This window comes from Anthonomus grandis, chromosome 22, assembly GCF_022605725.1.
Source record: "Anthonomus grandis grandis chromosome 22, icAntGran1.3, whole genome shotgun sequence".
Classification (NCBI taxonomy): domain Eukaryota; kingdom Metazoa; phylum Arthropoda; class Insecta; order Coleoptera; family Curculionidae; genus Anthonomus; species Anthonomus grandis.
In genome coordinates this window covers 3,383,574-3,398,914 of record NC_065567.1, presented here as the reverse complement: position 1 = coordinate 3,398,914, position 15,341 = coordinate 3,383,574, and the positions used below count along the sequence as shown (strand labels likewise).

General features: G+C 29.9%; 1 protein-coding gene across 3 annotated transcripts in view; it reads left to right on the top strand.

The window, feature by feature from the left end:
• The window catches only part of LOC126748660 (toll-like receptor 2), a 105,154-nt gene extending 90,093 nt beyond the window's left edge, over window positions 1–15,061 (top strand). For 2 of the 3 annotated variants that reach the window (XM_050458036.1, XM_050458037.1), the window contains exon 5: window positions 13,112–13,693. In XM_050458036.1, coding sequence (XP_050313993.1) covers window positions 13,112–13,314 — 203 coding nt within the window. In that variant the 3' untranslated portion in view covers window positions 13,315–13,693. Of the gene's footprint in view, window positions 1–13,111; window positions 13,694–14,746 lie in introns of those variants that run through there. The other variant, XM_050458038.1, reaches the window with a different exon arrangement.
• The last annotated feature ends 280 nt before the right edge of the window (window positions 15,062–15,341 follow it).

The window sequence follows — 15,341 nt, the reverse complement described above, 5'->3', positions numbered from 1 at the left end:
TGAGTCAGAGGTTACCACGGGTGGCTGAATTCGCACGTCCGAGATTACATTAATTTTTTGATGACTAGAACTGGGTATATTTTCAGTGTTTCTATTGTTTTCGTTATCTACTGGATTTTCGGCAAGACTTCTTAAATAGTCTAAAATATTTTCATTGTTGTCGCCTGGATTATTGATGAATGACTCATTTTCGTATATATTTAATTGAATTCGGGATAAGGCATCGGCATTAGATTTTTGGGAACATTTTTTATAGATAATTTGGTAATCAAATTCTTCCAAACGTAAACGCCATCTAACCAATTTTAAATTTGGCTCTTTCAAATTAAATAGTCATACTAAAGGTCTATGATCAGTATAGATAAAGAATTTACGTCCATATAAATAAGGTCGAAAGTATTTACATGACCACACGATTGCCAATAATTCTTTTTCTATGGTGGAATATCTGGTTTCAGAAGTATTTAAAGTTCTTGATGCATAGGCAATAGGTTTATCATTAGGAATTGTTCCTTGTGACAAAACGGCACCAATTGCAAAATTACTTGCATCAGTAGTTAATAAAAAGGGTTTAGAAAAATCAGGGTACTGTAAAATTGGGGCATTAATTAAAAGTGATTTTAAGTGTTTAAAAGAATTTTTAAATTCAGGCGTATGCTCTATTTTTGAGTCTTTTTTGAGACATTCATTGGTTCAAACAGTCATTGGTTTTGTTATTTTTGCGAAATCTTTGATGAATCTTCTATAATAGCCTACTAAGCCTAAAAAGGATTTTATATCTTTAGTGGTCTTAGGAATTGGAAAATGTTTGACTGCTTTTATTTTATCGGGGTTACGTTTTACACCATCTTTGCTTACGATGTGTCCTAAATATTGAACTTCTTTTCTTAAAAATTGAGATTTATCTAACTGAATTTTAAATTTTGAATTACGTAATCGTGTAAAGACTTTTCTTAATTTTAAAATGTGTTCTTGGAGACTCGTACTGAATATTATGACGTCATCAAGATAGACAAAACATATTTCATTTTGTAATCCACGCAATATATTATTCATCACACGCTGGAAAGTTGCGGGGGCATTTTTAAGTCCAAAGGGCATTCTTAAAAATTCGTAATGTCCTAGGTCTGTGCTAAACGCGGTTTTTGGAATATCGTCTTCATGCATTTGAATTTGATAAAATCCGTTAGCAAGATCTAAAGTCGTAAAATAATGAGCTTTTCCTAATTTGTCTAAAATGTCATTAATGTTCGGTAAAGGGAATTTCATTTTTAACTTCTTCACGGTGGATTTCCGGGTATCTATAAGTTTTTGTAAAGATAGGGGTTTCGTCTGATAACTTTATGTCATGTTTAGTAGCATTAGTAAATGATAGGGGAATATCTTCACAGTGGAAAATATCTTTAAATTCTAAACAAAGTTTACGAATTTGATTTTTTTCTTCAATGTTACATTGCTCTAAATTTATGTTTTTTAAATTGGCTTTTAACTTGTTATTAGTTTCACGGTCATATTTGTCTTCATATACAGGGTAGTCAATAAAGTTTACCTCAGTTAAGTCAATAGGCTCGATATCAATATAATCTAAAATTTTTAAACTTACGGCGTCATTTTTTGGGTTTAAAGCTGTTGTATAAGCGTAATTATTTTCAATTTTAATAATGCATTCTGGAATTTCTACATGATCTGTTTTTTGATAAGGTAATTTCAAAATACAAGAACCAAAATCTAGATTAGCATTCAATTGAGTAATAAGGTCTAGTCCTATTAGTCCATCAAATTTTTCCGAAAAATTTAAGAGATAAAATTTATGTGTACCTGGTGTATTAAAAGTAGGAAAAATTGGAATTGTAGCGACTTCATTATGAAATGAGGTAGCATGAGCTGTTTGAACTTGAAAAATTTCCTCGTGTATTGAATTTGGAAAACAGGAATAAGCAATATCAGGTTTTATAAAACCTCTTGTGCTACCTGTATCTAGGAGAAAATTAGAGTTGATTTCTGGTATAAAGATATGTGAGATATGTGGTAACTGAGTGTTATAGTTATTTAGGATTATTATGTAACATTTGGTGTTTGGCTCGTCATAGGAAAATTTTCATTATGACAAGGATAATCAAAAGTTTGTTGATAGTCAAAATCTGAGTTAACTGAATAACTTTGACTTTTATAAACAAAGCTTACAATTGTAAGCTTTGTTTACTTATATGTCAGGTGTTTTGTGTGTGTTATGGTCTGATGATGCTCTAGTCGAGCGAAACATGTAACCTTTGTAATTTTATTAAATGTATTTGTGATGCTGTAGATTTCGTGCTTTTTACCTTTATAAAAGTGTGTGACCAGCATCTTTGGGATAATAGATGAATTTTTCGAGTTAAATAACTTTGAGCATTATTGATATTATTTGGGTCATATGGCTCTTGATAAAATTCTGCATTATGATTATTTATCTCTAAATTTAAATCAAAGTCATAATTAGGGTCGTTTTGTTGTTGGTTATCGTCAACAAACTGTTCGGAGTTTGATTGTAATACAACTTGATTATATAATTGTTGAGAAACAATTTTTGATTTGTTAAAATTATTTAGTACAGTATTTTCAGAACTAGTATCCATAGGTTCTGTTTTTTTATTAAAATTTGTTCTTGCTAATTGATGAGAGTTTATACCAAATCTTTGATTAGTTTGAAAAGGAATATTATTTGGTCTAGGAAATCTTTGTTGATTATTAAAATTTTGAATAAAGTTTTGGTTATGATAGCCCTGTTTTGGTTGGTATTGTGGCATGTTTTGTTGATAATTGGGTCTGTTATGTAAAAACGGTTGTTGATTGTGTTGCAAGTATGGTCTATAATTATTATTATATTGAGGTATGTAAGGGGTATACATGTTATTATTATTGTTATGAGTTGCTGGAGGTTTTTGATGTTTATTGTTTTGTTGTGTATTATTTGTATCTCTGTTAGGATTAAAATTATGTTGTTGAACATTTTTAAAATAAATAAAATTCTCTTCTTTTCTAACAAATGCCATAGCATGTTCTAGTGAATCAGGGTTTTTTAATCTAGTTACTAATTGTAAATTGTACCGAAGGCCATTAAAAAATGTTTTCAATGCAAATTCATCATAATGGCTTATTTTAATTAATTTTGTGTCTGCATTATCATTACTAGAGTTTAAATTTGAAAAAAGCAAGCTTCGAGAGTCTTGAATTTTCATGCCAAAATTAATTGGGTTTTCATTTTTATTTGGTTTTAAATTAATCAAATCTTGGATTAGACAATCGATTGATCTTTGATCAGAAAATGTGGGTAATAGAACTTCTTTTATTAGTGACCATCTATTGAATTCACTAGGTGAGACAATTAATTCAGCTGCTCTGCCTGTAAATTTACTTAAAATTGTGTCAAAAAGACAGGTATTAATTGATGCATTTGGATTATTAATATCCTGAAAAGCTTTTAGTAAATTTTCCACAGCGCTTATAAATCTGTTTAATAATTTTGGATTTCCATCAAATTTAGGAATATTATCAGATTGATATCTTAATAATTGATAGTCTGGTGGAGCCATTTTTTGTTCTTTTAGTTGTAAAACGTTTGATTTTTGAATTCGACTCAAGAATCTACGCCAAATTCGAAAATATTTAGTCCCTCAATTTTTAAAAAGTTTTGAAATAAGATTATTTATAAGATATTAGAAGTGCAAATACCAAAAATAAATAAAAGTATATAAGAAACATACAAAAATTCGCAAATAAAATATTTAAAGAAAAATTATACTTTAGGTGTACAAAATAGATACGAATATAGATAAAATATATAGATATAGATATACGATAGATATAAATTTTAAAATGTAAAATATGTGAATACAATGTCAAAAATATTTACATAATACCGCTATCAATATGCCTTTGATAATTTGTTGCGTTAATTATAGAAATATTTTCAAATAAAATTAATAAAATTTAAATATTCAATTTGCAGGAACCAAGTTAAAAATACAATCGAAATTGTTCGTGCAAAGTGGATATTTATAACAAAAAAAATGTTAAAACTTACAGTATGGTAAGAATTAATAGTTTCATAAATATTTATAACAAAAAAAAAATGTTAAAACTTACAGTATGGTAAGAATTAATAGTTTCATAGTTGGGCTGACTTCCTTATTAAAGCTCAAGATCCTTATTTTCTGTCTGTTGCATTTTCAGTCCAAGGGCGTCCAACGATGTTCTGGATGACTGGATAGATGTCTTAGATCGACACTCTCTTCTACCTCGTCGTCCGGTGATTGGTTGATCGGCCTTTTGATCGGCACTTTCTCTCCTTATGTCTTCCAAATGTCCCAGAAGCTGCCTTAGATCGGAACTATCTCACTCCTAGGCTTCACCTTAAAATCGTCTTAGGACCCTTTTTGAGTAAATTCTTGAAAGAACCCGTTTTTTCACGTATACGGCGTCGTAAAACGTCTCAAAATTCTACCCGACTTTATTATTATTATTATTATTATATTATTGCGTCCTGTTATATTATGTCTTCATACAGCCCCAAATGCCAACGAACGAACTGATCGCACAGTATATCAAATCTCATCTCAAAATTTGTCTCGGATTTCCCGTGCCTTCAGATTGATGTTAGTGTTTGCTAGTGCTGTAGTATATAATAAATATATAGCACGATGTCTTGGTTGCTAACCTGAATTCGGTAGGAAAAACGTAGTTCCAATAAATATGGTTCTTTTTGCCTCAATTTCTTCTTAAACAAATTTTAAACCCTGCGGTAAATATAACTATTGGCAGCGTATACTGAACAGGCTGACAATAGATGCAATAGTGTCGGGAATGTTGGTAAAGAGTTGGTAAGGTATATATTTATTTTAAAGTATTAGGCCCAGTCTCAGACTTAAGCCTAGCAGATTCAAAACCCCAAACGTGCCCAAAGTTTACAGCTACATATACAATTTTACTAACAAAATATACATATACAGTGCTTTCATATTAAACTTCCATTCTACTTGCCTAATACTGCAAACCAAAAATCCGCCAAGTGTCGTGATGTGTCGGACTATGCCACTGAAGACAAAATAGGACCTCTACAAGATGGTTATCAAGGTACTAGAGAAAAAAAAATTTTTGGGGAAAATCACCGTTTATTGGCTAAGGAAAACAAAAACTTAAAGAAAAACCAAAAACAACAAAAAAGTGATCTTAGCAAACTGGAAAATATCCCGCCAAAATTAATGATTGACATCATTAACCTGACGCATGACGTTAGTCAACAAACCTTTCATCAACCTGACGCATGACGTCAGTCAACAAACCTTGGATCCAACAAAAAACAGGAGCAGCAAACGTAGGCAACCTTCTGCTTCTAAATCCAATCCTACACCAACCTGTCAATCGCAACCCGAAAACCCTACAAAATATGTGGCAACGTCGCATACGAATGTCAACGCAGCCGCAACACCACTAGCGCCAGCAGTGCCAGCACCATCAGCCGACGTCAGCAGCCGACGTCACCATCGTTATCGTATAACATGGCCTCCAAAATCCAGCCAAAACAACAAAAATTTAGAAAAAGTAAAAAATTTTAATCAAAATAATCAATCTGATGTCAGAAATGGGGAACAAGACGAGTGAAAGGTGGCCCAGTCTAAACGGTGATAGGAAAGACCTGATCCTCTACATGTATGTGAAGCTGGCGTCCGATCGATGTCCAGCAACCAAAATCGAGAACGTAGCATATGTTGCAACAGTTGCCAGCAACCAATTAATAGTCCGCGCTCTCTGTTATTTAATCAATATAATATATATAATATTGCGGAGGGTTGTTGGGTGGGGCCAGAAATAAAACAGAAACCTGTTTACCTAGATGTCGACGTTTCGACTTATATTAAGTCATCCTCAGGACACTGAAATGGATTCAAGTAATTACAGAGATAAAACAAAGTAATTTCAAGTACATAAAAAACACTATTAAAATAAATGTTCTTTAAGTTACAAAAATTAAAACAACAAAAAAAACAAATACCACGACACAGTTACATTCAGGTACAATCCGTTAAAAATTTTTTTTACAAAAAAAAACAGGATAAAATTAATTTTTTTTTATACATTACACCTCTTACCTAAGTCTAGGTTTCTTAAGTTATAATTAAAACACATTTATAATAGGAGCGTAGAATTATTTTTAAAATGGGTTAAATTGTAGGTGTTATTGTGGGCAAACTAGAATCAACAATAAGCCAAGAAACAATTGTTTTTATTCTTCCGAGCGTTTATTTATTTAATTTTTATTATTCAATGTTATGTTGATAAGTTAAGGATTAGTAGATAAGGAAGATGTATGTATCTATACGTTTAAAACCAAAAACGTAATTTGTTAATACACTGTGTGATCTAAATTTGGGACATACACTCTTTGACAAAAATAAATTTTATGTTTTAGTTTTATCTTTTTGGTAGTAAATTAATTAAATTATAGTAACTTGCATTTAGATCATTGGTGTCTTGTTTTTTATTAATGCTTTCTTTATACTTTTTTATATTAACCATTTCTAGTAAAATTCTTTTTTTTATAATTTGATTCTCTGCCAATGATCCGCAATATTGAAGATATTGGGGCACGAAACTGAAAATAATATATATATCCCGTATATCCTAAAATTTTAATAATTTTTTGTCAAGATATTAACAATGAATACCTAAATCGACTTATGATGGTCTCAAACCTCTACTAGCTAAGCTTTTGTTGTAAAAATTAATTAAAAAGTCAAATGTTAAAGAAATGAAAAAGGCTCAACTCCCAAATTCCCAAAGGTTTTGAATAAAATTTTTTTCTATAAAAGATAATAAAGATCTAGACATGGGGCATGGCGGGTCCTTCAGGAGACCTATATGCACAATTGCCTCTGGCAGCCCACTGTTTTGACAATACATGTCCAAACTAATTTTAGATGGTTGGAAACCTCGAGACAACAAACGAAAGTTTTTTGGTAAAAAATTATTGAACCTTTGTAATGGCTCTCAGCATGGTTTTCTCTCAGGAAAATCTATTGACACTGCTACCTATGATTTCATAACAAAAATTCTTGAAAAAAATTAAACAAAAAAGAAGACACTTGGTGCTTTCTTAGATTTGTCTTTCTTAGAAGGCCTTTGATATTCTGGACCATGGTTTTCTATTAGAGAAGCTTCAACTATATGGGGCACAAGGACCTGCATTAATGTGGATAAACTCTTTTCTGGGAGGGACGTCACAAAAAGTTTGTTTGGAGGGAAATAGTCAAAAAATCTACTCAGATGCGATAGCTGGGAAGCATTTTGGGGCCTTTTCTTTTCTTGGCCTACATAAATGACCTACCAGACTCTGTAGTTAGTGATTCGTCAGATTTAGTTAATTTTGCTGATGACTCTAATATCCTTTTTTGGAATCAAACTTTAGATCCACTTACCAGTTTAGCAACTAAAACATTAAACAAGGCAGAGCGGTGGTTCAGTGGAAACAAGATTTTGCTTAACTGCGAAAACACTGTTTTTATTTATTTTTGAACAAATCAATCCCGTATAGAATGCCCAGAGACAGTTAACTTTCTATTGCAGAGTATTAGACCTGCTAAATCTGTAAAATTTCTTGGCATTTATATCAACCAAAACCTTAATTGGCAAGATCAACCGCATGTTTCTCTATAAGGATTTTGAAAAATTATGTAAGTCAGAAAGTCCTATTGTCAGAAATACTATACCAACTTTTGTTCTATTTTGAGATATGGGGTGATTTTTTGGGGTGAGGCGGTTAATAGTTTATGGCCTTTACAGTCCAAAAAAAAACAGTTAGAGTTATTTTGGAAATGGCACCAAAAGCATCGCTTTGGCCCAAATGTAAACAACTAAACATTCTTTTCTTCTCAGCTATCTTCACATTTTTTTTTGTTTAAAAATTTCAATTTTTTTGCCCATTTGTTACCTAAACATGAACACAAGACGCCTCAATTTAAATGTCCCACAACATAAACTGTCTTTAACACAAATAAGTCCCTTGTATGCTTGTGTAGAATTTTTCAATAAACTTCCAAACTGCATTCAACAGGAACGGCAGTTAAAAACCTTTAAAACAAAAGTATTTTAACACCTCATCAGCATAGAGGCTTACTCAGTAATGGAGTACATAGCCATATTCTTTATGGTCTTTGTGTTTAAATTATGTGATAATATAATGTGATATTTATAAGTAGTTTAAAGTTTGTATTTTATTTGTTATTTTATGGAATTGTTTTAAATATATTGTGTCATCTCATTTAGGCAAATACTCTGTATGTTCTAGTTTAAGCTTAAATAGGTATTTTATTATTTTGTTTATTTATTTAGTTACTAAGTTTTTTGTGACATATATATTTGCTCAATTATGTGTAAAAATTTATGGAAATAAAAAATCTACTCTACTCTAAATCCTCTTTTTCCTGCTGACTTCTTAGAATTTTTAAAACTATTTTATGATATACGTCATAATGAGTTACTTGTTTTATTGGGTATTACGTCACTTATAGCAAAAATCCATTTAGAAATTACTATCTCACACACTCAAAAAATTGTAAAGAAGAAGAACATAGACTAACTCACGTATTTATTTCTTCTTCTTTTCAATTTTTTGAGCGTGTGAGGTAGTAATTTCTAAATTGATTTTTGCTATAAGTGACGTAATACGCAATAAAATAAGTAAGTCATTATGAATTCGTCACAACAATACAGATTTTACTTTTATACATCATAATGCTCAGGTACTTGTCTTGAGTGATTCTTCATAACTCAGTAGAATAGAATATCCAGTTTTGTATCCTCGCTTACCTATGTTTGTTCTTATCTAGGGATACTTCTTTTATGTCCATGAGTTCTGAATTACTCCTCAATTCAGAGTACTTTGACTCAGTGGGGGCAAATCAGGATGATTTTCTCGAAAGAGGGCTACTACTTTATTTTAAGTTTGCATCCGTTTGTCAAACTTAATCATCATTAGAATTTAGATTTTTCAACTTTTTGTTAAGTAGGGCATCTTTTTTTGAATAAATACTAACGAATAAATACTGGTTAATTATTTTAACAAAGAACACTTTTCTAATAATTTCCATCCATTCTTTAACGATTTATCTCACAAAAACCTATTTATCTATACGTTTCTTTATTAAACAGTAATTTGAAATATTGTATTCAGTTAAAGGTAATCATGTACATAATTTTGGTACGTTAGGTCATTGTATAGCGAATAATCACATCCTCAAGATAAATAAAATACGCTTTTAACGTCGCGATATTTTGTCTTCAATTTTCATTAGTTTTGACTGGTCGTTATTTAAAAAGCAGGATAAGAAAACATAAAAAAGGCGTTAAGTCTGAAATTTTAGATCGAAAAATAAGATTTTGTACGGCTGCCATTCTTTTCCAAAAATATACCCATAATGCTCATCTTAAAGTTGCATCAATGTGCCGTTTCATGATTTACAACGAAAGGCCTTATGTAAGGATAGATATTTCTGTGTAAATACATTTGAATATTGCTCCCTTTTCATTGTAACTTTCACTTTTTATAATTAAAGGAAAACGTCTAAATATTTTAATTCCTTTTTTACAAACGTCATATAAATATACATAATTTATTAAAAAATATTTCTTTTTTAATATTTAAACCTGTATGTTTAACATTTTAATTGACCATCTTTAGATATTTTAACTAATTAATTTTATTTCATAATCTTGTTAAGTTTTTAAATTATTTAATTTAAAAAGTTCATTGAAATTTAATCCTGTCAATTTTTTAAGCTTTGACTTCATTGTATGGATGTAGGCAGGCTTTCCGTGATACGGAGTTTTTTTACCTTAACCTGTTCACGATAAGTAGACAAAAGTAATGTTAAATTTTCTTGGTTAAAAATGTACATTCGTTATCATTTGGGCTTCCTATTTCAGGATCCTAGAAAGGTTAAGGGTGTCTACATTTTTGAAAAAGGTCATGCTACGGCTTATATTTTTTAAGGGCAATTATTCAACTCTTTTCACAAATATTAGCGCTATAAATTTAAATGTTGTGACAGGGTGGTCATCATTTGGGTTGATTTCGAATCAGAGATCAAACCTCGGGGCCACTCGCTTAGTTTCCTTAAATACAAATGCTCCGGCGTTGGCGATCGTGTTTCGTGCAAAAGTCGCGGTGGTAGATTCACATCACAGAAAACAAAGAAAAGTTAATTTAGTAAGTATTCTGTGGATTCACATTGGCGGCCTGGCAGAGGACGCAAACGTGCATATACTCCAGATTTAATAGGCCTCAACCTGCTTGTTTGCGTGTGAGATTATTACGGAACACCAATAAAAAGAGATGCAAGCTCCGATGTAAATGCATAATTTTGCGTGTGTTGTCTGCTGCCTCCACCAATAGTACGGTTAAAAAGCTCTACGAGCGACACCTTTCATGAAAAACAAAACCGCAAAATAGATTATTGGTAGAGAAAACCATACTGATGTCCAACTTTCGCAGTTCCTCTCTAGACCATTTAATCACTCCGAAGGAATAAAGCATTATTCAAACCGCTAGCATGTTTGTAACAACTTTTGTATTAGATACCTCGGATTCCAAAATATTCCGTAATCCTTACTTCAGTCAGTTTTGTTACTTCTCTAACATCGTGTGTTCTGTTCTGCTCGTATAAGATAAGATTATCCTTGAGATGTGACCATTCTGATTATTCTAAGGTGGGAATATTATTGCCTGAACATTTTATGATCTATATTGCCCTTACTATTCGAGCACATAGAATTCTGGTATTTACCAATTAATATAACTAATTAGTTATATTAATAAACTAATTTAAAAAAAAAATAGTTTATTTAGTTTAAAACTAAATAAACTAATTTTTATTTAGTTTTAATATAACTAAATAAAAATTAGTTATATTAATAGTTATTAATAACTATTAATATAAAATATAAAATGGTTATATTAACTAAATATAACTATTTAGTTATATTTAGTTAATATTCTGATAGCTTATCTCTAAGCTATATGCAAGATTTTTAATCATTTTTTTTCGAATAAACAATTTGTTTCAGGTTGACTAGAATCTGGGTTGTTTTGCCAACTCCGATAATTATTCTAATAATATTTAATATAAGTCAATATTAAAAAAATATTTGCAAAAGATTTATTATTGAAAAAAGTTCTTAAAGCTAAAATGCTAAATCTAAAATGACCAAAGTCTAAAGTAAAATATAAACTACAGCATAATTACTGAAGGTAAATCTATAACCCAAAAACGTAAAAATGGTAGCAAAAATGTCACAAAATAAAGGAAAAAAGCAAACTAGCGAAGAGGACCGACTGCACTAGTTAGGTTATGGTTTTATGGACAAGCCTTAATGTATGAATTTTTAAAATTCATACATTGTTGATCTTAGGTGCTAACTTGTTAACTAGAGATTAAATAATAATCTTCATCTTATTCATAGGTACTACTGATATTTATAAGGAAAAAAATCATTATGAAGCCTTTGGTTGATATAGATTATAATATAAATACATAATATTGATGGGTATGGCAGCCTAAACTATATGCTATAAAAGATATGTACTCTGTTAAAAACCTACATGTTTGATCAAGCCTAGCCACTGTTATTAAAAAAGCAGTTACTTTGGTCCGTAGGAACCAGTGGAAGTTTATACATTATACAAAAAAAAACAGTAAAACAAACGAAAAAATAATATAGAGATAATAATAAATAATAATATATAATAAATAATAATAGGTAAGATTTAAATGTCGTAATCGAATTTAATAAATCAAACTCACAAGTCCAACAAACACTAATTAGTTATTTAGTTTCAAGAACAAAAATTCAGCGTATTCATATAAACAATCTTTACTTAACTAACTCCTGATTCCTTATCCTCTAAAAATACAATATATTTAATCCATAAATATTCTAAAATGAAATGTGTTACTGATTCAGACATGATCCACATACACACTTCTTTTCTCACGAGTTTGAATGGTTACATTGAAAAAGTATTTGGAGATAAGGTAAAGAGATAAAGTAGAAAAAAATTGAGACAATTTTTTTACGTCAGAAATATTATGTATACTCGTCTTACTATTTCCATGCAATGTCAATTCATTTCCATTTTTATGCAATATATCATGTTGTAATATTGGCAATATCCGCTGTTCTCCACCATTTCGGAATGACACAAGTGGACACACCGCACACGACTCTCTATAAGGAACCCCGTCATCGCTGGGAAGCAATTGACAGTTCACTTCAATAGTTAAGAAATAGTTCACACTTGCAGTATAGTCGTCGATTAAGGGACTAGATAGATTTGTGACAAAACAAGTGGAGGGAAACTGTAGGATTTTTATTTTACCTTAGTTCACTTCCAGTTCACTTCAGAATATTGGCGCGATATCTAAATCGGACATAATTAGTAGTAAATTATTAGATATTAATATTGATTAAATTATAAGATTTTAAAAAATCAAGCGAAACATTTCTTGTATACAATTAAAGCCGTTAATGATCGAAGTCAATAAATATCTAAGTTTCCAAAACTAAAAAGGCGTGGCTTTTGCGCAAAATTAATATTAGGAAAAAATGGATTTCTCTTTCGACTCTCGCCTTAAGTATCTCAGCTTGTAAATTATATTTAAAAATGCTACATCCTTTTAAACCTTAGAGATCTAGCTTTAAGAGGACATAAACCAATCTCAGCTTTATGCTGTACAATATTTCTTTTTGTTTAAAGATTTGTAAAAGAGAAAAATATTTAGGGTGAGTAATATTGATCAATTAATAGTCTATTGTCAATCAAAATGTATATTGATAAATTAAAAGCAAAAATGCGTGATTTTGTCAAATTACTGGTTCCTCTTCTTCTGTCCCATTATCAACATCATCCCTATGTGATGACCTATTTCAATATTGCTGTTAATTGCAAATTCCGCGAAATATAATCGGGTACTTATTCTGATTAGTAAATTGATTACTACATAAGAAGCACACATAATAGTTTTCATTGTTTTAGTATTTTTATAATACATATTTTAATTGAATCATATTTTTATAGAATGCATGGATGAGGCAATATCGAAGGAAAATATTATTGCGTATGAAAAGTGTAGGAAAAAGGTAGACCAGATGAGGCAATATATATTTCTGAGTAAAATTGGAATATGGATAGCAGTTGCTGTGATAATAATCTTAATTTTGGCGACTTTTTATGGATATAACTATTGGTCAAAATATAAGCGACAAAAAACCGAAACATGATCAAGAATGGCCAGAACCATATTGTATTGGAACTATTTTGCGAATAGAGAAAATTATTGTAAAAAAAGATTGTTTTAATGATATGTGATATTTAATTTATACTTCTTTAATCAAATTTACCTCTGGTAATTATAACGAGGAGACTCTTTTTTTTATTATAAATAAGTTAGTTTTAGGTTTTTATACATATCTCCACGAACTAAGCAGCAGATTCAGAGCAAATTCTGTTTTGAAATCAATTATTAAAAAAAAAAACAAAAGGAATCATATATGTTAAAATAAATGCTTTTTATTTTCGTTAAACTTTTAAATATTTTTTTTTGTTTTTTGTTGTACATCAAAATTCTCACCAAATATAGTTCTTATATAAAAATTCCAACTTGATTTTTGATTATATCCCTTTATTCCTAATTTGATTAAAATTTCACTTATAAATGTATCAATAATATACAGGAATAATATAAATTGGATTTTAATTTGTGAATTTTTAAGACGATGATTAAATTGAGTATATTATTTTATATTAGATAGTGGTGGTCATACAGATTTGCAGATTAAGAACCTACAGTGCCTAAATTGACAAAACATGATAATCTAACTGGATTGAGAAACAAACTGCTGTGTAAACAAATACCATGTTTTATTATGTCTTCTTTATTAAGGTCTTAAGGTATCATTAGATTGAAGAGAATAACAAAGAAAATACTTTAAATAAACATGGATCTTGAAAACCTATAAAAAACTATAATTTTACAGCCAAAAACTAAAATAAAAATCTGTGAAAAATATAAAAACATGGTGTAATAAACTTAGAAATTATTAAAGTTAATATTTTTCAAATATTTGAACTATTGATTTGTTGCTTAAGCAGCTTTACATTACACTGGTAAAAGCTAAAAAAAATAAATATTTAAATGTAAAAAACTAAAAATAAAGAATGTTCAGTCATTTTTGTTATTCTATATATTTTATTTTTCTTAGAGCTGGCTTTCAAGAGTATCTTTATTTCTAAAAAAGAAAAAATATCAATATTGGTAATTAATTAAATCAGAATTCTAGAGTTTATAAATAAATATTAAAAACAGTGAATTAGATAAATCCTTGCGTAGTATATCATAGTCTGATAAAGTCATAATGAAGACAGATGAGAGTTACCCATTGGTACTGACATTTTTCTGTTAAAGAGCTCTGATACTTCAGCTTAATAAATAGCAACCACATTTAAATCACTTTCAGTGCACATCTTAAATTGAGGATTTGCTTGGAGATACGTAAAAAATATATTACCATTAAAAAATTACTTCAATTACAAATAACTTGTATTAATGTAAGTAACATATTTAAGATTCTATTGTTCCACAATTTTTGGGACATTTTTCCATGAGACCAAAATACAATTAAATTATATAATTTTTTTGTATTAATTTTACAGATTAGCGAACGGATCACTATACAATCATATAGAGTTTCTAACAGGCGAGATGCTGCAACCGCCGCTGCCGCAACACTACGCTCAACGTTCGACCTCGATTATTTTAAATTTTATTTTATTAAGCGTCTGACATCGGTGGGAGCCGAATCTCTTGTGGCAGAATTTAAAAAAAAAAATTAGGCGGCATTGATATAATATTTTTCTAATGCAGGAATTACATGTGTAAAACCCGCATAAATTGATATTATTGATATATAACAATATTTTTCATGTTTTTGAAGGTGGTAGACAATGGTATAGTGAAAACATCTTGTCGGACTTGCATTGTCTTATTTATTTAATGTAACACGACGTTTCGGTTGGTAAGTATCTCCAACCGTTATCAAGTGTAAAACTGAGTTTCAACTCAGTTAAAACTCAGTTAAAACTCAGTTTTACACTTGATAACGGTTGGAGATACTTACCAACCGAAACGTCGTGTTACATTAAATAAATAAGACAATGCAAGTCCGACAAGATGTTTTCAATATTTTTCATGCTGTGCATTGCATATTGAAAATTAAAGCGTTGTTGTTATAAAAATAAAATATGAACT